This window comes from Botryllus schlosseri, chromosome 7 (genome assembly GCF_051294905.1).
Source record: "Botryllus schlosseri isolate E-star chromosome 7, Bs_hap1, whole genome shotgun sequence".
Lineage (NCBI taxonomy): Eukaryota > Metazoa > Chordata > Ascidiacea > Stolidobranchia > Styelidae > Botryllus > Botryllus schlosseri.
The window spans coordinates 17,119,491-17,147,128 of NC_137242.1; the positions used below are offsets into that span (position 1 = coordinate 17,119,491).

Genomic DNA, 27,638 nt, shown 5'->3' on the forward strand with positions numbered 1-27,638 from the left:
GGCATTGACGCAGGACCATCTTTGATCGATATATAGATATTTACGAATTCGGTAACAGTCCAGACTCCGGACGATGCAATCTTCGCAAACACGTGGATGCATGGAAAATTTGACTCGACACAGCGTTTGCGTATTCTCCATATTAAAATTCTCTAAACGCGTTGTACGATGGCAGATTGCTGTTTTAAAATTATTCTAAGCTGTATTATAATATCATAAACATCGAAGATTTCAGAAGGGATTAATGCTGACGAATATAGCAATTTTACAGCGCTACGCCTATAAACGTTACAGATTGGTTGCAGACAATAGACTACTGGATATCGTCAGAATGCGTACAATCTCCTATCAAGAAGAAGGAAAGTCCGGTTACGTCCATTAAATGCGTTGTGGTTGACCAAGCATAGGTCACAGAAAAGGCAGGTTTAAGGACAGAGATCCGAGAAAAACGATGAACGAAACGTGTGCCACTGTTTGACTTTCACAATGAATTTACCTGGGCCCACGAACTAAAAATTATCTTATTAATCATCTTAATAATCAAAGACGCTTGATGGTTTCAGCCATGTGTTTGTAATCTCTGTTTAGGGTCCGCATAATAGTTATAAGGGGTTCATGAAAAGGTAATGTTGAAACTACCACTATAAATTGCCATGCACTTCAACTGGTAGAGGTGGTAAGGTCGTGATGAGATGTCGGCGAAAGCGATTACCCGAATTAAAAGATAGTCTTTTGTAGGTATTAATGGCATGGAGTAGAAAATAAAGGCCGCTTTCATCAACACGCAGTCTTTAAGGCAGGAAAGAGACCAGTTGGCAGTTGTGCTGAAAGTGAAGACCCTTTTTTAATAATCAGATTCGTAAGACGTTTCTGGACCAGGTCAAAATATAGGGGACCACGCAAGTATTCAAAATAATTTAGGGTTCTGCGCTCGATAAAGTTTGATAATCCCTGGTCTAAGCATAGGCATTCTCTTCAGTCAGACAAAGAGGTTTCGTTAAAGCGTTGGAATTCAAGTAAATGCATGCCACTTGCCTGTAACTTAGGGTGATTTTTTCAAAGAGCGCAACCTACACGATCACCAATGATTCCTCAACGAGGGCAACGTAAACGCATCATTCCAAACACCTCAGGATATCTAAACACCTCAAATTAGGTCACGTGACGACGAGACCTGTACCTCCATTATAAGAGAGCAAGTCTCACCGCATCGTCCCGCACACTTTGAGTCGCACGCGCGCTACCATAATTAGATATAGCTCAATCATTTTATCGCGTTATCGCGGCTGCCATTATAATTCGATATAAAACTTTTGATCGCGTTTTCGTAGCTACGCTTTCAGTTACGTAAATAAATGTGAAAGGTATAGGATGCGAAAGCGGTAACAGGAACCATATATTATCGATGGTCAGGTTCCGCAAAGTCGTTCCCTATGAAATCGCAGGTTCGCAGTGCTCTACCTTACCGTTTGCACCCGTGGTTGTAAATAATTGTCAACAAGTTACAACGAGCATGACAGGTTTGGTAACTAATTGATATGATATTGCCCTCAGTGGAACGTATATGATCTGGCCAAGAATCCCCCATCGAACACGTCGACGGTCTCAGTATAGTTATTACGCATTCTTACAAACGGTAGCCTATGTAGCGAAATCGTATTTCTTTTTTCAGCAAATAAAGCATATAGTAGATAATATGGATGACACAACATATATGGATGGCACGTTATTTGCCACCGTCAACTCGTCCAGCGGAATACCGGTGAAGAGAGTTCAATCCTTCTGCTTTTACCTGCCGTTTTGTGACACGAGAGGATGCGACCGGGCCACACATACAAGACCACTAGACTGCCCCAACTGCAGTACCGTCGCAGTTGCGTTTCTTGTTATTATCCACATACTGTTGTCGGTCTTCATAATAATGGGAAACGTCGGGATCATCCTCGTTATTACAAGGTAGATAATCGAGTCAATTCGCTAGGAGTGGAATTAATTTCAACGCCTGTATAGCTTGTTGGAGGTTTATCTATTGCATAGGCTCATCATGTCCATTCGACCCGCGTAAGCGGTGTCTCACAAATGCCTGCAACAAATGTGGGTCAAGCTGTATGTTCGGAAATCCTGAAAGGATCAACAAGACTTTATCTGGAAACTGAGCAGTCAACACAATGACTTGGACTCGGACTCGAGTCATAATACCATGACTCGGACTCGAACCTCTGCTCGATGACTTGGACTCGGACTTGACTCGGTGGCGAATTGAATATGAGTCGACTTGACTCGAGTCAAAATTAAAAATGTGAGATTGACTTGTGACTCGGAGCCCTGTGACTTGGTTACAACCCTGCATAGATGCTACCAAAACACCATGAAGTGGTATAATCCACAGCGACAACACCAATGGGTTGTGGGTTCGAGTCCGACCAAGGTCGACTCCCGAATTCTCACCCAAGAGTCGGAGGTATAGGCCTATCTAGGCTCCTGCTCCCCATCTCATCCGCGCAAGCGGTGTCTTAAAAAAGCCTAGAAGTGGGACGTGCTACAAGTCGGCAGTTACGGTTGACAAGCACCATGAATACCACAAACAAACAGTATGCTACTAGGCTACTTCCAAACCTTCACATGAAAGATGCTCTGTATTCTGTACCAAAATGCTGTGTGCATATTTGCAATGTCACAAATAACAACACCAATTCTCATTCGATACGGCTGGTAACGCTATCATTAATTATATGCATGTTCCGGAAGATAAGATGATTGACTCATGACTCGGAGCAAAATTTACGAGTCAATTTCAAGTCATCAAGTAACGGTGTCAATAAAAATGGCCGATCTTGCATGTATTTGGATTGTATGCGATACGCCGCTGGTGGGACCTGTAAGAGTGAGCATATGAGCAATCGCTCAATGATTGCTTGTTCTACTGGTCCTCCGTTGTTCTATTACAAATAAATTGACCGCGAAAAAGTGATCTGAGCTCACAGCTTACGTTGTCGTAAACTAGTAGTGAAATAATCTAATGTAAAAGTATCTATCTCTGTTCTATATAATGCTTGTGGTCGTTACCCACCATAACCAAACCTTCTATGTGATTTAAATCGAGTTTTAATATATAGTTGATAAGTTTATATTAATCGTCGACCATCGGCACAGGCTTAAATTGTATCTCACGGATGTGTAGGTGGCTAGTGCACTGCATCATGTAAATTCGTTCAACTTTATGAGGTTTCGTATCATTCTATTCTCTATTTTGGCTGATAATTAGAGACTGAGGATATCGGTCCACGTATGCGTGAGCGATTCAACGCCTTTTCCCATGTTTATTTGACTCTATGTCCGACCCTCCATTCAAAATAAATGACAACTTTCAAACAGCTATCTAAATGCAATGATGTACTGTGAAAAATGAACTTGACTTGAATTGTGACTTGACTCGTGACTTAAATTGACTTGACTCGAGTTACCTCCAAAAATCGAGTGACGTGACTCGAGTCACTTTCAAAAATCGATTGACTTGACTTGATTCGCGTCAAAAGCTGCAATGAATTGAGATAACTCGTGACTCGAAGGTAGTGACTTGATCCCAACACTGACTCCGACCTCTGACCTCTGACCTCCGACCTCTGACTCCGACCTCTGACTCCTAATATTTTCTTCACAGAACTCCGACTCCAACTTCACCATTCCTATAAACCTACTCAGAAAATTATACGCTTATTACATTTTAGCTAATATTTTTACCAAGTCAATCAACCAATTTTTTCGAATTCAGCAAAAGATCAGGTTCGTGCAAATCCACATATGTGTAAAATTTGATAACTTCTGCAGCTCCAACGGCTCTTTATAGTAAAATTTGAGAACAGATGGTTCGATTTTAAAACAGTTATATTCGGAGTTAGAGTATGTTCACAAACTCCGACTCCGACTCCACAGCCCTCACGGCAGAGGTGTGCAGACCACGGCCCTCGCGTTAATTTCGCTTTCGATTTCAAAGATAGTAAAAAAATGATGAAAAGATGAGGCGTACCTGAAACAGTTGGACAGTATGTCATTCACTGCACAAAATATGAAGGCCCTCGAGAATAGCCTATATGTGGGACCAAATAAGAGACGCCGTTCCTTCCCGGTTGGAAACATTACTGGTCAATCCTCTCATCACGGGTACTCTGATAAAATATGCCCTACTAACTGGTCGAGAGGTATAAGGATATAAAAAGATATATAATACTCTCATGATGAAAAGATGAAAACCTTTTTGAAAGGTTCTGTGTGAACGCGAACGAGAACCTCATGACGTCACGTGACGTCATATTGCTAATTCAAAATCTACATTTTAGTGAAAGGATAGCCTATATTAATGTACACGATACCTAGCGACGACCCGGCCCCCATAATGCCACAATGCTGAAGTACATATTGACGTTTTGAACGTCGCCAAATGTATCAACTGGGGAAATCAAATAATATAATAATCCCATGAAGTCAATATCTTCCGCCACTTTGCCAACAGTTTCGACGACGACTTTCAAGGAAATATAAGGTCCAGGCCAGACCGGGCAATGTATTCGGCGTCTGAGTATTGCTACGTTGATATTGAGCGAAGTGTTAAACGGGTTTCCATACTTGTTATTACCGATAATACCCCATTACCAAGTTATGCAGTAGTCATCACCCCAATCGCACGGATTTCGTTTTTTATGATACAATAAACATAAAATCAAGATTGGCCCCCTACGCCTGATGGATTTTTTTACATCAGACAACGACACCAACCTTATTGATGAATTCGTTAAGTGAGCATCATTCGCTGACTACCTACATGTAGTGTATTTCGCTCTTGATGTTGTGTGATGGCGGGTCAAGCTCACAGCAGAGAGTCACTAAATATTCGAGCGAACTTGTGTAATAATGCAAGTAAAATTTTTGAGATTTTCAAGGTGCAGGCTCGTTTAGTGTTGATTTTTATGCTTTTTTTATGCGTCATGCATATAGTGGCCCGTAGTTGAAATGCCACAACGCCTAACCAAATATCTTATAATGAGGTGAAAATTGTAATATATGAAAAAGGTTCGCAGTGCAGAACGTAAGCCTCTTTTGTGAACGTGAACCTCTAAATTTCTGAGGTTCACACACAGAACGCGAACGTGAAACTCACGTTCTCACCACCCTAGTAAAATATAATTTCGTCGTATAGGACCATACAGAAAAGGACTTCAGCAGTTTCCAATCGTGGTTCCGAGTAAGCACGAGACGTGTATTTATTTGATGCATATAGTTTTGCTAAAATTCAAATGATTCTTCCTTAAATACCATGCATAAACAGTAATATTTAACCAGAGATAAGAATGCACTATTAACATGGTTACCATCAATTGAGATTACATTATTACAACGCAATATGATACACTGCCGTCACTCGCAGTACATGGGTGGTAATCTGTAGGAGTCGTGGAATTTCACCTAGAATATACACATCGCGCCTAAATGTCAACAAACACGTATGAGTGCTCGTTGGATAATCCATAACATCCCTAAACAAAACAGAGATATCGACTATGAGACATTATTTCCAGGCTGCGCGATTGACATTCCGGGTAACTGATAACTCTCCAAGGTCGGATCAATGCTACAACTCATATCCAGTCAATATAGGCTCTACTAGTGATTCATATAGCTAGACACGCGTTGAAATCAGATGCAGCTAGGTGTTTCAGAGAACGACGAAAAATCCAAGATCATAACTATATCGCCTCGCAGCAGATAAACAATTCTACAAACCATGAAGTTAAAATGGCTGAATGCCCGCAAAACGGACTGTTGTAAATAATCAGTAGTAATTGTACTTCACTGTCTTTCTTTCATCCAGTCACAGTACAACAAGTTGGTCTGTAACGAAGTACTTAATACTTATGGATTTTGAAGTACTTTAAGTGGATTTGCCTACTTTGTTGAGGGGTAATGAAATTAAACTACTTTACTTCTAGTCGACAGTTTTCAGTTTCAAAACAAATCTAGGCTTTGAATATTTAGTTTTGTACTTACTAGTAAATCGCTACTTCGACTTCTACTTGAGTGGCGATGATGACACCTCTACCGTGCAGTGTGATTTTTACGATCATAAGCAATTTGCAGGATACCTATTGAATGACTGAATGTATTGGAAGCCGCTAGAAGTTCGTCACTACAGAACGTAAACACGATCGAAATATCCGATATCCGGTTGGTGAAGCTCGTGACCTACAATACTAACTCGCTAAATTAACTCGGATTATCTGATAGGGGTTGGCTAATCAGTACGATGCGATTTAGGAACTGGTCTATGTTATTGGATGCAAAAGTAACGTCAAACAGTGCTTGTAGCGAATTCGATATATTTCTGTTCTGTCGCTAGCGGTAAGAATAAGTACCAACTGATTAGGTTAAAATCAGAATATCCCATGAGAACCAAGATAAGATAATATTTGAGCACACAGTGCGTGTTTGCTACCATAACTCGTTACAATACAATACAATTGGCAGTTATTATTTCAACCCGTTGAAGACAGAGAATGTACTTGTACAAGGCGTGTTTCAATGCAAGACATCTAACATACACTTCAACATCTCTTTTTACAGGAAAAAGATTTTCCACAACTCGTTTAATATGTTCAAATGCTCGTTGGCTGTAGCAGATTTGTCGATTGGGATAATCTTGCCGAAATCAGCTTACGACACGCTCAACATTATGTTGTCACCTTATGATCGAGAAGCACGTGAGTGAAATATTCTAATGCAATGTTTCTCAACGTTTGTAGCGCTCGTACCCCTTGAGCCGTCATGAAATGTTTCACGTATATCCTAGGGTTACCATATTTTGGAATCGAGAAAGGAGGACACTTTTTCAAAACTTTCTGACTTAAAATTGTCGAGTAAAATTCGGAAAAGTTGTAAATTTATGCCCATTTCCACTCGGATCTATCCACTATCTTAGCTCTAAAAGCTGTAAAGGAGGACGAATTCTCAAAAAGGAGGACGTTTAGGCATCCTCGGAGGACATTTTCAAAAACCTGAAAAAGGAGGACAAATCCTTCTAAGGAGGACGTCTGTAATTCCTAGTATATCCCCTATCGAAGATATCCCGCAAACGCTGGTTCTGGGTCCCTGTATGGAGAGCCTCGCTCCACAGACCTAATTATCATACATATATACAAAGATCACTATATTCTTTTTATACATAAGGTTTACAAACACACCCACACTTCTCGTAGCGGAAATCGTCCGGTATTAGACAATTGACGAACGCAAGACAGATCTCTTTATTTCTATTGGTATGCTATAGCCTTCCGTTGTCTTCACCGCGCTAATCGTGAAAATTTTCAAAGGTAATTATATTCAATATTTTGTCAATAACACTGGAAGGCCCTCTTACATATTTTACTCAGTTACACCCTTACACCACATGATCAGATTTATCGGTAGAGCTGTTGGTAGCGGTGCCTTAGTAGTAGCGTAAAGCTTCCGAAAGACATCAAGCCACCCTTCTCTCATAATTGCGAAGAACGCTGGAATAATTACTATAACTTATGTTTATCTTCTACTATTAGGCTACTATTATTTCGTCGGAAGGGATGGTAGCCAAATTGAAAGCAGCAAAGCTCTTAACCCGAAATCGAGCGAGGCGCAAAGAAAATTTTCACGTTGAACAACCCATAAATATTCGAGTTTATGTTGGTTTGCGAAATATTGCATAAATGTGAGCCTTAAATAGCGTATAACTCCGCATTGCATCTCATAACCTCCTACTTTGGTACATCGTTTCCACAAGGGTTCCATGGACCGCTGTTTAAGAACCGCCGTTCTAATGCAAGGATTATGTTGTACCAAGTGACCCCCTCTATAGTGCAAAAGTTGAGAGTGTATACATATACATATTGGTACAATGTACCTAGTTTCAAAGGGGTTTAAAATATATTTCAAATTCACGAATGGATATCCGACTGCCATTACAAGTGGAGCCTAACTGATCTGCTTTAATAGAAATATCGGTATCGATCAGATCCTTCGGCCATTTATCGCCATGTCCAATGACTGCATTGCTCCAACCACCTACTCACCTACCCTATACCTTCTTACTAGGCTACTATAAAATGAGGATTTATCCCTTCATTGCAGTGAACCATTATGCGGAAGTATAACGCCATTCCAAGGGCTGACACTGACAGTAATGATGAAGGCTGATTACAGGCTATGCTGTCACGGGGGGTGGGATTCTCAGTAAACCAAAACATTTTCTTGTTCTCATTAACGAATGTTTATTCGATTTTTAATTTGATATTCCCATAAGGCTTTCTCTGCTGTGTGAACGTTTAAAAGCAATGTTGGTGCTTTTGATTGGATACCGGCAAAAGGCACGTTAAGGGAGTTAGTCCATGTTTTCAATTGGGTTGGGTTGGGCTAATATGTGGAATGAGCCTCATTTTGTTATCCGCAGAAATTTTGCCTTATCGCAAAATGATCCATTTTATTGGCTGTATACTATGGGTATCGGTTCAAAGTTCTAATGTCAGCCAGGTAATAATAACAAGGTCTGCAGGGAAACTCATTCAGTCTTTGCTACTTTTCATTTTCGCAAAGTGCCTTTAAAAAAGAAGCTCATTCGTGTGATTCGCTCTTTATATTCATGAGGCAACAACTCTCAGCACGGAGTGAAAATAGGTTTCGAAGCAGGCCTCTTTATCAAATTATAAATTACAGAGTCAGTGTGGTCAGTGATTTTGAAAACGAGTTCAATTCCAAGTAGACACTTTAGTATTCGGGCAACATGACTGACCACTGACCACTGACCATGACCACCCACGATAACCAGAACCGTACAGTGTGTACACTGTGCAGTAGTACACTAATTATGTAGTTAATATTACGTGCGACATTAATCACAGTAGGCTATACTGACACCTCTGGTTAAAAAAAATGATGCGGAAACGTGCATTTCCTAGGCGTAAGCCCAACAGTAGCCAAGGTTAGCGAGTTTAGTGTTTCATCAACACCTCTAGCATGCTATTTTGGCCTAAGGTAAATTGTAGAAAATAAAACAAACTGTCAAGTATAAACGCGATGATATCGTATGTTAACATTGAGTTTATTCTTTTCTCACAGTGAACAGTACGCATTACCTAATCGGAAGGGACGGGAGCAAGATTATACCAGACACCGTTTGCTACAGGTATAAGAGCAACGCAAATGGCTCATTGCCAGACTAGGGTGGATTGCTCAGATGCCTAAAGATAACATAATAATAAACGCGGAGGAAAACAGCGAGTAAGCGGTGTCTTATAAAATCCTAGATGTGGGCCGTGCTGTAAGTCGGCAGCTACGGAATAAGAATGAAGAAAATAGGTCTGGTGTCAATGACCAATGACCATAGTAGCCTACAAACACCGTGAATACCTCAAACAACAACAACAACAACAACAACAGCGAGTAGGCCTAATGTGAGCAGTATAGTAGATAACGCGAATGACAGTCCTTAAGCATAAGGTAATGTGGGGATACACTGCAAAATATGGAAGGCGCACTGCGGGTAAGGTTTGGGTGATTGATGTCTTGCCAAACTGACTGAAATAGTTGTACTCTCCTGTAATTATTGGACGTATAGGCCTACATATAAAAAGGAAGGAGTTTTGATAGTCCAATTAAGCCAAATTGAGCTGCCGAAGAAAATATGACGTGTTGGTAGAATTAATTTTTTCTCTGCGTAATGATATCAACTTTACATCAGTCTACCCTACAACAACATCAACAGTAATTCTACAGTAAATGATGTCTATCATTATTGTTAAAATCTCGGAATACCTTCTGACTTCTGTAGTAACCACCGATTGAAATACACACTTCACGCTCATCAGTGTTCCAACGGCATTCGTGATATCGATCTCAATGAAAGTGTTCATTATCTAGCCACCGTGAAGTAATTTCAAAGCAATTTAATATACAACCGCAAGGCAAGGAAGGCACGGAATAACTGTAACCTGGGGCATATATAGCCTACTCGAATATCAATTCAGGGACCCATGGAAAAACACAGTATACACCTCTTCAGACGTTGCGACGACTGGTAATTAAGCCCTCAATAATGTCAGACCCGAGATCTGTAATATCATTATCTGATCATGGTCAGATAAATTAGGCAATTAACCCCACTTTGAATGGCTATATTGCCTTTCTAAAATTAGGTCATTTAGAAGCAGAATATACCTTACCCACTGTCGGTTCGACCGCGACCATCGCAATTGAGAGGGACAAGCTGTCAGTGCTAAGGACCTTTTATAGAAGTGATAATATTACCTTAAAATTTTCAAACTACCTCAATTTATATTCTTCTGCCTTGCATACGACGCACGCATGCTTACTTACTCAAACTCACTCAATAAAGAGCACCCGACGTTAACCCCGAGCAATGATATAGCTATAGCAGAAGCACACTATTGACTAAATGAAATAGAACCGTCAATCCTATTCAAGTGAGTAATGACGCTATATATATGCAGTGGCAAAGGAGCATATGATGCGGCCCCTGGCTTTCGTTGGAAATGCCTCCCAAATTTTTAAACAGTTTCAATGTATACAATTATATATACTGGAAATCATGTTGCAGTACTTCTGTAATGTTGACTAAAAAAAGTTCATCACCTAACATTTTGCCGCCCCCTTGCAGCCCATGGCGCAGATCCATAGGTGCCAAATGACTGCTACGTCACTGTATATATGGTAAAGTCGAGTATACAACACGATTTAATTTTCCCTTGCGAGAGTTGTCGTGTAATTGAAATTCCCGCGTACACCTATACTTAAATGTGGTTGTTACCGGCATTGCGTCGGACTTCAGAACAAACGCAGCAATATTCAAATCAAGGTAGCTGAAGAAGTAACTGAAGTCCTGCCACCATTATTTTTAAGAGTGTACGAAGCGGAACATGGGATCACGGGGATGGCTCTAAGTATCATCGGTGTTTTGTCGATCATGGCATCGATTCTTCATCTTGTTCTTCTCAGTGTCGACAGATTTGTCGCCGTAAAATTCCCAATAAAATACAACCAGGTGAGTGGAACCATCGCGTAATAAGAGCGTTGTTTGGCTGATCGTCAGAACATGCGTTCTAGGGCAGGGCGATCAAAAACAAATTCGCCGCTCTGTTAATTGCCATGGCCTGGACATTGTGTATCCTGCTGTCTGTCGTTTTACCGGTTGCATTGGGTCCGGATCATTTCGGGTGAGTGGATGATTATATCTAGCTGTTGAACTAAGGAATTATGGAATCCAGGAATTCATTATACTTTTTCTTGGCACATTGTCTTAAACTTTCTGCCGCCAGCGCGTAATATATGCTTGTCTATACTAACCTAATCCAGAAAAAAGGCTTTAATAAACTTTGACTGCATACTTAACTATGCGCCGTGCGCCCTCTTGGTCAGTGAAAGTATACTGCCAACTTCGGGAGACGACTAATTTGACCACGTCAGTGGCTCATAAACTCATATTCTTACTAGTACAGGTGTAGATTTGAGAACTGCATTACCCACATAGGTTTGGGTTGCCATATTATGGTGAAGCAAATTCCGGATACTCTTTAGCGCCCACTAGCGGATTTGAAAATGAAGTATAACACATTGTCCGTTGATATGACGTCACACTAGCAAAGCATTGCCAATCGACTGTCTACAGAAATGGAGTGGAATATATGTCATGAATATGGCCATCTGTAATGGGACCTCTTGTGATTGCTACTTGCTAGGGTCCGCAATAGATTTATCCACGGACCGGATGGAATCGTCTGACGGGCTGTGTCTGGCCTGTCGGGATTGTGTTTGACAGCCCTGCGATACTGTTAGGTCGGTTCGGCTATCAGATTGTGTGTAATAATCAGGTCCGAAACAACATTTTTTCTTCCCCATTCCGTCCCAAAAAAGCAGTGATCTTGGGCCCACCATAGGGTAATCGATGTAACTTTTGGGGCACTAACCATATGCAATTGGCTGTTAAATTTTATGAATGAATTCTGTCAATCATATTGATTCTTCCGTATATTAGGCTACTATAAAATGCACTAGCAGGTTGCACATCTGGCGATTTCGACCATTTTAGGGTCGCGACCTCATTTCCAACTTGAAAATGTTCCGTGACCCATCAGCTCAAAACTTGAATAAGCTGATTACTCAAAAATTTCAGCTTGCCCAAACTTACTCACGGCCTAAAAAGCTGATTACGTCCAACACCTTCGCGATCCCCAGATAAAGGCAAACGACCCCAATATTTCGAACCACTGTCTGTGACTGAAGCATTAAATCGGCCTTAATCAACTCTAGGAATATACCGTCAGCTTATAATTGCGATTACAATTGGACTTATTTCAGTAAATGATGGTTATTTATATTTATTTTTGATTGCATTCTTTGGCGAGGGTGATGCCTGGTGCCCTTACTGATATCAATATACGTTGCATTAACTGGCGCGCAGCGCGAAGAAGAATTTCGAATAGCATAAATCTGTTTGAAAATAATGTTGTTTCTGTTGATTTACGAAAAACTTTTGAGCCTACTTCAAGCCTTCAAAATTCCGGACATTTAGGCATATTTTAGAAATTCCTCTCGGACGCAGACTTTTCAGTGAAATTCCGGACATGTCCGGGAAATTCCGGACGTATGGCAACCCTAACATAGGTGAACTGCAAAGCTCAAAGCTCAAAGATCGAAGTATTGGAACCGGAAGATAGTAGCATTTTTATATAGTGTCCACCGGCTACCTGGCTTGTGCTGATGACTTGGACGTACTGCGCGTAGCAAATTACAAAGGCTACTATACTACATATCAACACGCAATCTGAGTCGTTAAAGCGCTAACGTGTTTTGAACTGGAACTCGAGTTCAAACATAGCCTCGACAGACATCTCCAGACAATCGTGGTCGCACGCTGAGTCGCTAATATCCAGCTGGCACAATTGTACGAGTTTGTTTGCGTTACTAGTTGTTACATACTGCCGTTATAGTCAGTGACCAAAAGTGTTTCGTTGTCCAACATGGCTTCACAGCCCCTCCAGGGACTATACGGGATTTTCATCCTTGTATTGGTACCTTCTCAGCATGCGCGTGGGGGCAAAATTGATCTTTTATTTCGAACGCATGACAAGTATATCGACGGGATTTTGTGCATGAAAAATGTTCCTTCGTGGAATTGATTCAATGCAATTCTTACTCCGATAACCATACCAATCGGATAGAATCTTTCAGCGAACAACGATATCGCAGCTTTCGGGCCGGAGTCGAAGCTTCGTCGTACTAGTACACCTTTATTGATTTGATTGCTTCTTTTGCAGCTACGGATCCACACCGGCAATGATATACACTTTACGGACTTTCAATTTCCAAACTGGATTATTATACGCGTTTATCGCATTGGGGTTGCCGTATTTCGCTTTACTCGGCCTGAATCTGGCGACTGGGGTAATGTTGATCAACAAAACTGGGAAAATGAAGCGACGAGTGTCAAAGTCGAAAAACACGACTCCCAGTCCTAGACGTAGCAACGAAGTGAAGGCGACTATTACAATCTTAGTAATGGTGCTCGTATTTACGTTAACGGGTATGCCAGCAATGATTGCTGTGTCTGTCTACAGCGGTATGGACGATAGTGACGGCGAGGAAACGAAATTATATGGGGTAGGATCAAATGTATATTCGCTACCGTTGACGACAACAAACAGACTGCACTGTTTTTTCAGAAAATCTCCAGTGCTCTAATCTTATTGCTAGTCAGCAATAGTGCGTGGAACTTCATAATATATAGCTGGAGGTAAGGTTCAATATTGTGTTTAAAATGGATGCTTCGTAGTATAGAACTTGAAGATTGCTTTCATCACCACATCCATTGCAAAACTATATATATTAAAACTGGAATTCTGTTCGGGTTCCTCCTATCAAGAGTTGCCAGCACACTAATTTCATGGTCGTCAATTGATACTGCGCTATATTGGTTTCACTTCTGAATCTGTTTGGATCGCTTTCGGACTGTTTAGAGAAGAGTTGGGCATTGCACGGACCGCGAAAAAGTAGCTTGAAATTTCCAATATAAAACAAGCTTTGGAATGATATTGCGTGCACTCAACCATAGACTGTATAAACTGAACAGAAAATGTGTTTATTTGTTAGGAACCCAACATAGGCCTTCGTTTCACGCCTAATCCAGATTTTAAACAAAGCCAATATAGCGAAGCATGCCGTAATTATCAAAGTCACAGTTTCCATGGTATATTTCCAACCTTGTTTGTTGCCATTGTCACATTAGGAATTACACGGTCTGTTTTTCAAGTTGCTACGCCATATCTTTCCATATCTCTAATTTAGTCCATCAGTCAATTAGTGCACGTGATTAGAGGTTATCGTCGCCCATGACGGATGGAACGGTGCGTCGAAAAAAGAAAGGTGAAGCCTGGCCGCTTTTATTTCAAGACGATTTGAAGCACCAAACATTTGTTAACTGATGTCTTCTAAGTCTGTAGTGTCGCTACTGATGAGAGTCGTTATTGTTTCGCGTTATTCTGAAGTTCTGTACCCCAAATGGCTTGTTCGAATATGATTTGAGTCCGCATTATGGAAAAACACCCAGTGAAATACAGACACTCGGCGGAGACTGACACAATTTTAAAAAGTCCTGCTAGCGAAAATTGCAAAACAGCAACTATTCTACACAAAGCTCGGGGTGTAGCGACCAAGACCAGTTTTCCAATACCCAAAAGTGCCTCGGGGGTTAACGTGATTAAAAAGAGTTAAAAGTGTCAAATGTTTATTGTTTACCATTATTTTGAACAATGACACTCAATAATTATTATTTGTAAATTAACTCAAAGCTTCCGATTACCTAATATTATCACATTCACCTTTAGTAGCTTGTGTTAGCAATACAATTCCCTTCTTTCAATTCATAAATAAAATAAATGTGCAGCAGAATATACACGTAGTTTAAATTTTGTCTCGGCCCGCCGACGTCCATTGTGCTTCTCATCTGGACCATCGGGAAAGTTGCTCTCCGCGGTTTTAAAGTGTCGATAGCTATTGATAAGAGACGCCAGAAAATAATACGAGTTTAAGCATAAGTATTTCTGCTACGGATGTAGTGATGAGATGTCGTCTTTAGGTGTCAGTACAGCTAAGTGTAGTTTCAATAAGTTGAAATAGCACCGAACGCTATCGTACTTCGACAGATATTACACACAGTATTGGGGTTTTGTTGGGTCTTAATGCTTAATCCAGTTAGGTATTCGAGTGAAATTTATTATGAGGGCATACAAAAATAAGAATGAATGACAAAGTCAAATTGGTACCTTCCGCACAATCAGAATGAGCACATTGCCGGTAACAATTCAAATCAATACTTTCATCCTTATATATCACTTACGACATAGAGTCTAGAATTTATTCCAATACCGGGCTGCAGTCACACTAATTGGCACGCAGCTAGAATGATTTAGTCACCACATCACCAAGCATATTATTGCCCCTATAATCATATTCATATTTTTGTGACTGACCCGCCATTCGAAAAATGTCGGAACCCGTTTCCATGATGAAGCTGGAGACTTAGATTAGACGTATTAAATTAGTGGCGACTTCCGCAGAAGATACTCGGACGCCGTTTCTGACAATGTGATGATCAGGGCGATTTTTTGTGACCTTAAAAAAGGAAGATTTTGACCTAAAAAATCAAAATTTTGACATTTTCTACCATACAAATTTCAATTTTGACCAGATTTGACGTAACATATGAAGATTAGGTGTTTTCCCACATAATGTTAGAATTGTATTACCTATCTTCGTTTCTGGAACTGTCTTTCCGTACGAAGTAGTTTGACCTGTAGAAAAAACGTTTTTGCCTCAAACACTGACAAATTTTTCATGAAAAACTTTATTTTAACGAAATCTGGCGAAGAATTCCAGTAGTTTCATTACGAATTTTGGTAGAAATAATTGAAAAGATTTGCAGTACAACGAAAGATACTTTCCTACGGAAATTGTCTGGTCCTTACTAAAAAGCTTGCCAATAATGGATAAAGGACATTCATCAGCAGCTGTTGTTGGCTGACAACACTGAAGTTGTGCGTACACTGCTGGTGACAAACCGTGTTACTTCATTTTGGCAATGGTGTCTACATCAAAATTTTGCATCATGCGCTACTTGATATAAGAACCATGCAATGCACACGAAGTCTTGCTTCAGTTGGGAAATACGGTACGTTAGCATAAAACCATGTCAACCTATTCGTTTCATTTGACTGTTTATGATTCACAATGAGCAGACAATGGGCCGTCTACAACGGTAGGCCTATAAAGTATATGTTACAAGATGTAAAATATCAAATGATAAGCTCACCAACAGTGCAAAATCTACGATACAAACGAAATGCCGGTTGCGAAAAAGTTTCAACTTTTTAAACAACTTTGACATTTTTTGACCTAGCGCTACAATTTTGACCTAATTTTGATTTTTTTTTGACATTTCAAAAAAATCGCCCTAGTGATGATCCATATGATCCATAGAAATTGTTTAGGAATCGAAACTTTCGGAAAGCATTGAAAGAGCTGGTGACGAACACGAGGCGGGGTCGCAGGAGGCAGCAGTGGAAGAAAATCAAAAGCGTCGCCGCGCAGAAAAAAGGGGAGCGAAGTGGAAAAACTAAAGCTGAACTGAGCATGGTCAACAAATTGTGAGTTACGGCATAACAACGTGTTCCCTCTAAATGCGTGGGCGTGGAATACGCCTTCAACATCACCCAACAGTTTCACGGAAGCGAGTTGAACCTGACTTAACTCGATATTGAACAGTCAACACTGTCACTTGGACTCGGACTAAAATCTTTACACTATGACTCGTACTCGACACGTTGCTCTCTGACTTGACTCCGTGGTGAATTGAAAATGACTCGACTTGACTCGAGTCAGAAACTATAAAAGTCATATTGACTTGTGACTTGTCATCTTTTTACTTGGTTACAACCCCGTGCTCAACTATCTTCAGAAAATGTCCAGCTACAAAAATATGTAATATTCGTATGGCCGTCACCGTCACAACTCCCACGAAACATCATTAGTCACACAAATTCTATCCGGCAGTGCTCTACAACCTTTCCGGTTGAACTTAAAGCTCTTATTTCAGTGTCTAATTACTGAATCAAATGTTGGCACTTCCACGAGATTCAGATCAATGATAAGGAGTTTGATTTTGATGTGGGACAGATAAGGATCCAACAAGCAAAGGTCCACATTAGGACCGCGATCCGCCAGTTGAGTGCCCTTGCTACAGCGTATAGGGTGCAAATCAGGTCATCAGCACTCTCTGATGCCAAATCTCGTATATACACCCATTCCAAAATATGAAAACGACTCATTTATCCTTTCCGAGATATTTCCGAATGGTGTAGTGGGGTCTGATTAGATGTACTACCTTCTTTAGCTGGTACACTCACAACTCCCTTGATATATATCCACATAAAAACATGTATTTGGCTCATTTTCACACGACTAGAATTGATGTGATTGAAGGATTTGGTACCGAAAAACGCTGATGCTTTTATTTATACCCTGCGGCAGGGTGGGAATCGGAAAAATAAGGGATTTTCGCTTAGAACAGTATTTGAGATTGTTCTCAATGATTGCAGCAAAACAAGTACACCCAGTCCATTACATGCTTTACCTATTGGATATATATTTTTTACCTTCATTCGTGTGGTTGTTGCATTTTTCATACAGCATCCTGTATCTTTTATGAGAAGGTGAAATGTCCATGCGAACGGTTAACAGGCAACATTTTTGGAAAGTCTCGTTTATAGTGTTGGTCGCCGGGTCGGTATTAACCAAAACTATTTCAGGATGAAGATCAACGCCATACAGCCAGGTACAAACATCTTGCGCGAGACCTCCATAGGAAGGCACGAGGTTGCACATCACGGCAGACTGCGGCACATGCCATCAGTCACGTCTTCCACATCAGACTCTTCCTACGCTAATTGCGGCAGCGTTTCGACGCAGCAAACAAACTGGGACATGTCACAGTGCCATTCTCCAACAATACTAGAAGAAGACGGGGATCTATTTTTCGGAGTGAACCCTGATTTGTCGGTTAAGACCAACAACAACCCGGAGCTGAGTCCGGAAAAGGCAGAAGAATCCTTCCATGCAAAGAGTGGCATGGATGACAGCGTTCTGAAAACCACAACACTAGCTAAAGTAAAGGAAGTGATTCCGGAAGCGATTGGAAACCTTTGTTCGGAGGATGACCAAATTGCTAGTTCAGTGTCTGACTCGGGGGTCGAAAATAAAGATTCAAGCGAGCTGAAATAATCGCCATCGTGAGCGAGCAATTTTCTGCTAAGAACCTCTGCACAGACCAACTGTACGACCCGCATACGACATGTGCTAGGCCAGACAGGCCCGTGAACTGCTTTATATTTTGTTAGAAACCGACGCTTTATACCAGGAGCCGAGAACCTATATGGTTCTTTTGATGATAAAAGAGGGTTGTTCGATTAATATTTATTTTGGCATATTATTCCCATCTTATTGTCAATAGTGATAAATATATGTGGTACGATTATATGATGAATACATAAATAAACTCCAGTCATGCATATAAGTATTTACCTAGATACTCAAAGAACGTGGCATTAATTCAATCTGTTTTACGTCAACCACCTATTTTAAATTTGAAATAATCAGTTGGAATACAATATTATAGTTATATTTTGAATCATAATTGTTTTTGTGCGGTTTTTGCCTGTAAGGTATTTAGTGCAGTTTCTCGAAAGGTTCCGGCAATGGTCTGACATAATATGTTCATTGTTCAATTGTTCATCTCATCTGCCCTGATATCTTTCTTTTGGTATTCTAATGTCTTGGAAGAACCTCTCCCCTTGTAATCAACAAGATGATCGGGAAATATATCAAGATGACTGAACCGACAGTGAACTTTTATCCTGATGTTTGTGCTCGAGTTCTCGATATGCAGATACGAATTTTCGAACCAACTGTTTGTAGTTGGGTGCTTTGCGATCAACTAAAAAGTTTTATTTACCATATGTTAGGAGGAATTACATGCAGTGAACTCCTTCCTAATCTGAAATTGGAATCTTTCATCGGTATTCGAATATACCACATAGCAGATACCAGATATAAGGTTCTCATTTGATAGTGTTACTAGGTATACCCACTTTGTTGACTGAGTGGAAAATTATCCATTTACCAGTCAAAAAATGAGACGCATATGAGTATTGTAGTTAAGCCTTTCAAGGACATTTTTTAAAGTTTTATACTCCTCTTTGCTATTGGTAGAATGACCAATTAATACATGAGAATATGAATTTACGTTGTGCAAAAGTACAATTTTTAGTCTTGACAAACAAATATTTCGCATCATGTCATGCTAATATTGATAGAATAGCTGAGAATGACATGAGGGTTCTTCAAAGTCAATTAGCTATTTATGCGCAGTATAAAATTAGAAAAAACTACGATTTCCTTCCTACCAAGTGAAATATTTATTAGTAAATACAGTAATTTTGAGCTTTTTAGGGCTATAAATATCTTCTGACAGAGAGCCAATCCGAGAAAACTAATGTGATGATATTCGCAATCAGAAACCTCAAACGGCTCTCAGATGTTCTGCCTAAAAAACATTTTTTCATTTTGTTGACCATTGTTATTTATTCAATGATCGTGCATTTTACTGAGCCGCCATTGTTCTCTCTCATATAAATTGGCCGCAAACGAAGTGACCTAAGCTTACAGCTTACGCTGTCGTAACTAGTTGTAATATAATAGCAACATGTCAATTTTTGTTCTCTGTTCTTACCTTAACCAAACCTCTTGTTTTATTGAAATTGAATTCGATTATAGTTTATGTAGTCCTCGGCCTTTGGCGCTGGCTCGAAATGTATCATATCAATTTATAAATGATGGGTATTCTCTATGTTGGCTGGTAACTATAAACTGACGCTATGCAATTACTTACGTAGTTCACCAGTTCTATGTGAGCGATGCAGGGCCTTCTTACATGTATAGGCTATTTAACGGTATAGTCGTACGTAGGTTCAGAATCAATGACCACTCAGTCTGTATTTCAGACAGCCAGCAAAATGCAATGACGTAATCATGTCTCATACTTCGAAAAGCAACTTGACTTGAATTGTGACTTGACTCGTGACTTGACTTGACTTGACTTGACTCGAGTCTAAATGTGCAATGACTCGAAATGACTCGGGACTCGAAGGTAGTGATTTGATTCCAACACTGCTCCAGTAACCGAACGTTTTTAGGATAACCGAGATTCAGAGCATATCAGGTTTGTTGTATCGCAAATATTGTAGTAACTACACTCTAAGCAGCTGAAAGAGTGTGTATCCACACCAAAGAAGTGAGATGGTACACGAAAACAGAACCCAACTAAGAGCTAATATGCCATACGTAGAATCATCATTTCGATTAGAATGCTGTGTTTGATTTATACCGTGGTCTGAGCTGAGGTGCGTTCTGGTTTCGTGTACCACGGGTAGGCCTATATAGTCATACCCAGGCTGTGTTATTTTTGGCATATGCCAAAACTGCCAAAAATAACTTATTTTTGGCATTTTTCGATTTTTATTTCTGCAGTTTTGGCATCGTCCTCTCAATAGATAGTTTCAGCCTCGAATTAGTCACAAAAACGCTTTATTTGGGCTAGTTTGTCAAAAGACACCACAAAATGTGCAGCATCCACGTATAATCAGTGCCAACAAACAATAAGAAGAAAAAACCTAACGATTTCATGGGTTGATAATATCAAACGAAACCACAAAATGTGCACTATCCATCGGAATCGGTGCCTATAAGCAAAAAAAAGAAACAAAAGCCTAACAAACAGGCTCAACAGCTGATTGTTACAGCTGTTGAATAGACTGAAATCATTTGCGCTGTAACAGTGCCTCCAAACTCAAGTCAGCTAAGTTTCTCCTAAATTCATTTCTCGCCCAGCCAATCTGGGAAATATCGGCTTCAACAGTAGCCGTTGAGGGAAAGAATGTTGCCAGTCATCCACAAAAGGTTTTCAGAGCTTCAAAATCTTTGGAAGGCCGAACCGGCATCCATGCATCATGAAAAGCGATCACTTCGCCAGTGCCATCGATCTCATCGCGGAAAGAATTTTCTTCCCGATCCTTTTCCAGGAGTTTCTTGTGTTGTCTCTCAACACATTCTATTTAGTAGCCCGACTATCATTTCTCCTTCAGTCTACCGATATATTTTCGGAGGACTTTTGTCACTTCAAGTGGCTTTAATATTACCAACTCGCATGGAAGAGTCCTGGGAAGGTTAGCTTGTTTAAGAACATTGACGCAACACGACTGTCTGGCAAAACGAGACTATGCAGCTCAGAAATAGCCAGACAGTTTGTTGCGTCACAATGTTCAACTCGATCACAATGCAAAAATCGTGGTTGATTTTGGGGGTTCCAGTTCCATGAGCAGAATATAGTTTATATCTCAATAATCAGTACTGCCGCAGCTTCGCATTGATACCCGTTTTATCAAATTTAGCGCTCGACAAGCCGGCCAAAAATGGTCGTAAAATTGCCTTTGGACAAATGGAAAGCATGACATAAATCAAATGCAGTCAGCCATTCAATCTCGCTGTGCCCACGCCATTTAGGACACCATGCTTTCACCCCTAATGGGTGGGCTGGACCCAGATTAAGAAACCTGCCTTTCACAAACGCTCTTCTCGCTTGTAACGCGGTCCTGTTAACACAACACCATGAACGAAATACACTATTTGGCAGGCCGTGTTATTTTTGGCATATGCCAAAAATTGCTTATTTTTGGCATTTTCAAATTTTTATTGTTGGCAGTTTTGGCATCTGGCTCCTGAAATGCCAAAAATAACACGGCCTGGTCATACCCGTACGCTACATCATGGGTGGTACACGGGTGTGAGTACACAGTATACACACTCTTTTCGATAAGAGTGCATGGAGTTACGAGGACAGACAGACAGGTTTTTTCTTCACTTAAAGAAAGTTTGCAATAATCCATAAAACCCGACGGCACAGCGATATGACCACTTTGAAGACGTGTTGTCATCGTGTTATGTATTGTCAAGGAGTATTCTGGAGCTTCAATACAGAATAACCGTCGGTAAATTAACGAAACACAACTAAATATAAAAGAAAGAAATAATCATACTGCAAAATGTAAAAAAAAACGGTCGTTGGGTGGCAGTGAAGTGTTATCCAGTTTACAATACAGTCGAACCCCCTTGATTCGGACACCGACTAACCCGGACACGGACAACCTATTTTAGGCCAAAAAGCTCGCGAGCGGAGCAGCAGAAAACATTTCACCTAAAAAAAAGTCGTTTAATTCGGACAATTCTCGGCTTATTTCTGACAAAGGTTCGGTTTCCCTCTCATTCGGTTATCTATCACACTATAAACAATATTTCCTTCGTTTTTACTACAAGAGTAAATAATGATCATCAACAATGAAGTCATAGAACTCAAGCTGGGACAGCTTCGCAATCGGTGTTTCTTCGGTACAATTGCGTCCACTTTGTAGAACAGATTGGTAGCCGCAGGAAATGTCATTTCAGCGCTTACTGCATGGCTTGTGTTTGAATAAGAATTAGGCCTACTTCACGATTTAGGCCTATGTCTCTGTTTTGAACAGTAATACAATATATACATTACACATTCACTGTATTCAGTGTTTGTTGAATTACTTGCTATTGAAATAGTACTCTATTCAATGCAGGTACTCTATTCAGGTACTCTATTCAATGAAGGTATAACTCTTCAGCGATCGGAGCCCATTAGCACATCTTCAACTCATACACCACAGTACAATATTTGAATTTCCGTCGAATACGACCTAACGGGAGCGGATCCATAACGGTTACCATATTTTGGAATCGGGGAAGGAGGTTCGATCAGCTAATTTTAGTGGTGTTGACTAAAAAATTTAGAAAAAGGTCGTCACTTGCGATCAAACCACGAATTTCCCGCTGGAGCGTCCGTCTTTGCTATTTAGCGTCATTTATGCCAGTTTTCACTCGAATCTGTCCATTATCATGACCGCAGAAGCAGTAAATGAGGAAAAATTGCCAAAAAGGAGTATATTTAGGCGTCCTCGGAGGACATTTCCAAAAACCTTGAAAAGAAGGACAAATCCTCCTAAAGGAGGACGTATGGTAACCCTATCCGAAGTGGACAGATTTAGTGGAGTCGACTGCGGACCTTTATCGCTGTTTTTGTTTTATTAGTGCTTCGACGTCAAATGTCATTTTAGACTATGCCGATATTCAATTATATCTCTAACTGCCGGCTTGCAGAACATCTTACTTCCGTTGTACGCTGTTATAAGATATAAGTGATGCAGATTGTTAGGTGTCGAGGAACCTATATACAATAATACATAAATCTACAACGCTTAACGCACAGGATCTGCTTTCGAACTCAGTCGGACTCGAACCCCCAGTGTTGAAGCAGCGGCAGATACCACTTCGAAACTCACCACATACGACATATATGCATTCGATTTTATTCCTTGAATGACAATATCATTTGCTGGGCAGGTAGCCAACACCTCCAATATCTCACCGTAGGCCTACTACTGGAATCGTCACGATGCCAGATAATCACAGCTAGAGCAGTCCAATAATGCGCTGGCTATTGTGTAACAACAATGTATCCACCATGCAGTTTGTGTCGTTCCATATTTCGGTACCTCACGACGAATTTCAAATTGCAACGCATCTATGATGTTCGATGTTATTATTACTATTATTACAAACATGAGTGGTGCTTTTCGCCATTTATGGCCTTGTGCGCCACGGTCGCCAGGGAATTCAAATCAAGCAGTAACTAAATGAACTTATAACAACTTATCACGAACTCAGCGACGGCGGTGGACAATTGCGAAAGATGTTCGATGTAAAACGGAGTCATATGACGCGGTGTCTTGCAACGCCCCATTTTCTTGCGGCACCCATGGGAACTCCAATTGGCACCCTGATTTAGAAGAACTGGTATCCTGTATTGTCGTGTGTATGTATATTACAAATTACTACGCTATCGAACTTAATTAGACTGCCGTTTGGTGAACGAATTTTATGTCGCCAACAACAGGGTCATGTTTCTCAAAATAGGCCTACGTATTGCATATTACGAAATTTCGTTACGATATTTTAAAACACCGTACCGTATCTATTCACTGTCCGGTGTATTTGAGATTACAATGAATATACAATGTTTAAATAACAATAATTTACTGTGCAAATTAACTATGATGTATCATATTGCATGCAGTGCGTTTCGTTCTTGCTATTGTGTGATTGCGGGCAAAGCTACCCGTAGCGAGCCACTGAAGATTTATAAACGGAAAGCTAAATATTCCGAGCAAACTTTCGAACAAATAATTTTTTAAAATAGAAAGGTGCATTGCATATGCTTGTTTAGTAGGTCTGCTGAGATTCTTTTAATTTCTCCTAATTTCTGAGCTTCACACACAGAACGCGACCGCGAACCTCACGTTCACGCCATCCCTATCAAATGCTACTATATGTGGACTGTGGAGTCTCACGTTGTCTATTCGACAAAACGGATTTTTCCTTCAAGACCTGGAGATGTGGTTACGAATACGACCTCAAAACATAGCAATGTCATCAGTATTTCCGGTGCCAGTACTACAGGTACGCCGGACGCATATATCTACAATTGCGAGACAGAATCAAGCAACACGATCCAGGTGTCATCATTGGACATTAAGGAAATTTTCAGCTTTTCAAAATTTGATTAGAATGATGGCTAGTTTTTTCCAAATCAGATTCGTAGCAGAAATATAAATACACATTTCACGAAACCTTTGTCGACGGTGATCCTGGTGTTGAAAGTCATTTTCTTAGCTTCTTCGATTTAAATCACGGGTCGCCAACTCAAAACGGGTCGCGGGCCACTTTTCACATTTCGTAGAGGCGGCGGGCCGCATGACTTCATTATTGAGATAAAATATGCCACGCAGTTCAACAACCACGTTTTACAAGCTTTACGTCAGTATACAATTAGGGTTGCATTTAAAACAAACGGTGTTTTCAAACACCAAAAAACATGTGGTATGAGCCTACGGAAATTACCACCGATATAGCCGAGGTATATCGATATGGGATGGTTAGAATCCTCAAAATATTCGGTTCAGCATTAATAGTACAGATATTTCATCAAAGGAGCTATATTTACCATATATTCCTAATTGTCTATGTCAATCCACTGTGACATCACAATTAAACATTTGTGACATCACGGCTTGATAAAAAAATAAAAATAAAAATAAACATGTTTCAAATTAGCGCCTTATTTTAAACATGTTTGTTTTAAATTGATTTTTGTTTTAAATGCAACCCCAAGTACAACGCCGTGCTTTCTAGCATGGGCGATGGGCATGGTTTGCTACAAATGAAATACTACAAATGCTACGAGTAAAACATCATGATCATCACCTTCATTCTATTTTTATCTATGAGCTGCGCACGATAGGCCTACCTGACAACACTTTTCAGAGACTATACAAAATCGATATTGGAGTTTCCAAGACACGGTAATTGCGGGTGAACTATTGCTCCTCGTAGAGCAGTGGTTCCCAACCTTTTTGTCTTCATTCCCCACTTCAGATTTATTCCGAGCCTTCATTCCCCACCAGGACCGTAACAACACTTCGTCAGCCCCCCAAAAAACAGACGTTAGTCTTGGGCTCCCACAGTGTGATAAACCTAACCCCAAGCCCCCCAGAACCCCCACAGCTCCTGAGCCTGTACGCTTTTCCCCGCTACTTATCAGCTACATTGGGTCTACTGTTTAGTGCGTTGCCTGATTTCGACTAAACGCGCGAAGCGCGAAAAATTTATATAATTCATTTTTGAATCGGTCAATATGGTGGGGAATTGCATATATTTTAATACCGGTATCAATATTGTATACCCTCTCTGCTCACGTAATCAGATTTACCGGTAGAGCTGAGTGAGGTGCGTTGGAAAAGGTAGGACCCCTAAATAAGAATTAAACATCTTCGGGCGGAGCCGTTGGTATATTGACTTCCTTACATTATGCTATTTCGTGACCTCCTATATCTGCTACGTCTAAAGATATGAAAATTGCCAAAACTAAAAGGCATACACGATTTCAAATTGTTATTGCTTTACTGGCAAATAATTTTTCCCTGCGAGATGGCATTTGTTCTGTGGGGTTCAGATCGCTAGGACAGTTTCGGCGCCAGCCATTTAGGCCCCTATGGACTATTAAACATATGTGTGTAATATTGTATATATAGCGAAGTTTTCGGTCACCACATGGGCATTTCTTCTCGGTTAAGGTCTTCTCGCTGCTGATCGTTCTGGCATACTTATCGGAATGGCATGTTACATGACCAATAACTTTATATGCCTTGGTTGGTCGTGGTGCCGTAATGGCCGACGCCGAAGTCTCCATATCTATAAATTCTACGTATTTTTGTAGGGGAAGGGTATCCATTAATTAAGATATTCGGCAATGTTAAATCGCACCAGCGCGAAAATTTTTTCAAAAAGTAGCATACCTTTAAACAAAAAACACTCTTTAATTTATGGTAATTCACGAAATCATTTTGGGCCCCTTCGAGCTCGGCCACCCCCCAATTGGGGGAGTTTGAGGTGCGGCAGTTACGGTCCTGTTCCTCACTACCCAACACTTTTGTCATCACAGAGCAGCTTTTTGCTTGCTTGACTATACAAGACACACAACCACACCAGTACGCAAGAAAATCGCTTATAACTGCAACATGAAACGTATTGTGAACCGATACCAGTAACGCTGAAATTTCGCGAAAGCGTATTTTCACGTCAAACTAGTCGTGCTGGATGCGTCTGTGACGCCATGATCGGCCATCCAGATTTAAAAATGAGGTTTTGCGAACAATACCAAATATAATTATCAATAGCCTACGTATATTCCAGAGCAGTTAACCGGTAACGGTAATTTACGCATATGTCTCCGTGAATATGTAGACTGTCCTGTATATAATTTCAAAAGAATGCGTCTATTCCCCACCAGAAACCACTGAATTCCCCGCCGTTTGGGAACTACTGTCGCAGACCTTAATTTTGTGAGGAAGCCTTAAGTCGTTTTCTGAACGTGTTGTACACTGTACAGTTGCACACGGAGTTTTCATGCCACAATTGTTATCAATTTTAAAGCGTAGTCATATAAGTCTTGTTTTCAATGTTACCTAATTCGGTTCGTTCCCATCCGACGACTAAAAAAAGGTCGCCAACATTCAAGTTGCCCGCGCAATGGTTCGTAAATCTCATGTTGCCGTTTGGTAGAAAAGGTTGGCCACCCCTGACTGATAGAATTGGACATTATTTGCAAATTATGATTCAGTTTCATGGAGAAAGAAAGAAGCAATATGCATCTTCGCGATGCAGTCACAAATTCATGCAACTTTTGGAATTATACCATGATATTGTGACAGAGCAAATATATCGTCTGGTTGTAAAATTGATGTAAATACAACCAAACGCTCCTTCCCACTTGACAAAATAAAAAATATTTATAGTGTAGC

The 27,638-nt window shown here is 40.4% G+C and overlaps 1 protein-coding gene across 1 annotated transcript; it reads left to right on the forward strand.

Annotated features, from left to right (window-relative positions):
• The first annotated feature begins 1,622 nt into the window (after window positions 1–1,622).
• Window positions 1,623–19,988, forward strand: LOC145442810 (uncharacterized). Its single transcript, XM_080320822.1, has 9 exons — window positions 1,623–1,956; window positions 6,616–6,752; window positions 9,136–9,202; window positions 10,936–11,077; window positions 11,140–11,249; window positions 13,350–13,692; window positions 13,755–13,825; window positions 16,578–16,733; window positions 17,895–19,988. Exons 1-9 carry the CDS (start codon window positions 1,697–1,699, stop codon window positions 18,364–18,366), a joined length of 1,758 nt encoding a protein of 585 aa, XP_080176948.1. The 5' UTR covers window positions 1,623–1,696; the 3' UTR covers window positions 18,367–19,988.
• Window positions 19,989–27,638: the final 7,650 nt, after the last annotated feature.

What these genes read in the sequence shown, in the direction of transcription:
- LOC145442810 (XM_080320822.1), top strand. Translation starts at nt 1,697, where the DNA reads ATGGATGACACAACATATATGGATGGCACGTTATTTGCCACCGTCAAC. An exon ending in ACCTTATGATCGAGAAGCAC is followed by an intron (nt 6,753 to 9,135) that starts GTGAGTGAAATA and finishes CTTTTCTCACAG; the next exon opens with TGAACAGTACGCATTACCTA. An exon ending in TTCATAATATATAGCTGGAG is followed by an intron (nt 13,826 to 16,577) that starts GTAAGGTTCAAT and finishes GAAATTGTTTAG; the next exon opens with GAATCGAAACTTTCGGAAAG.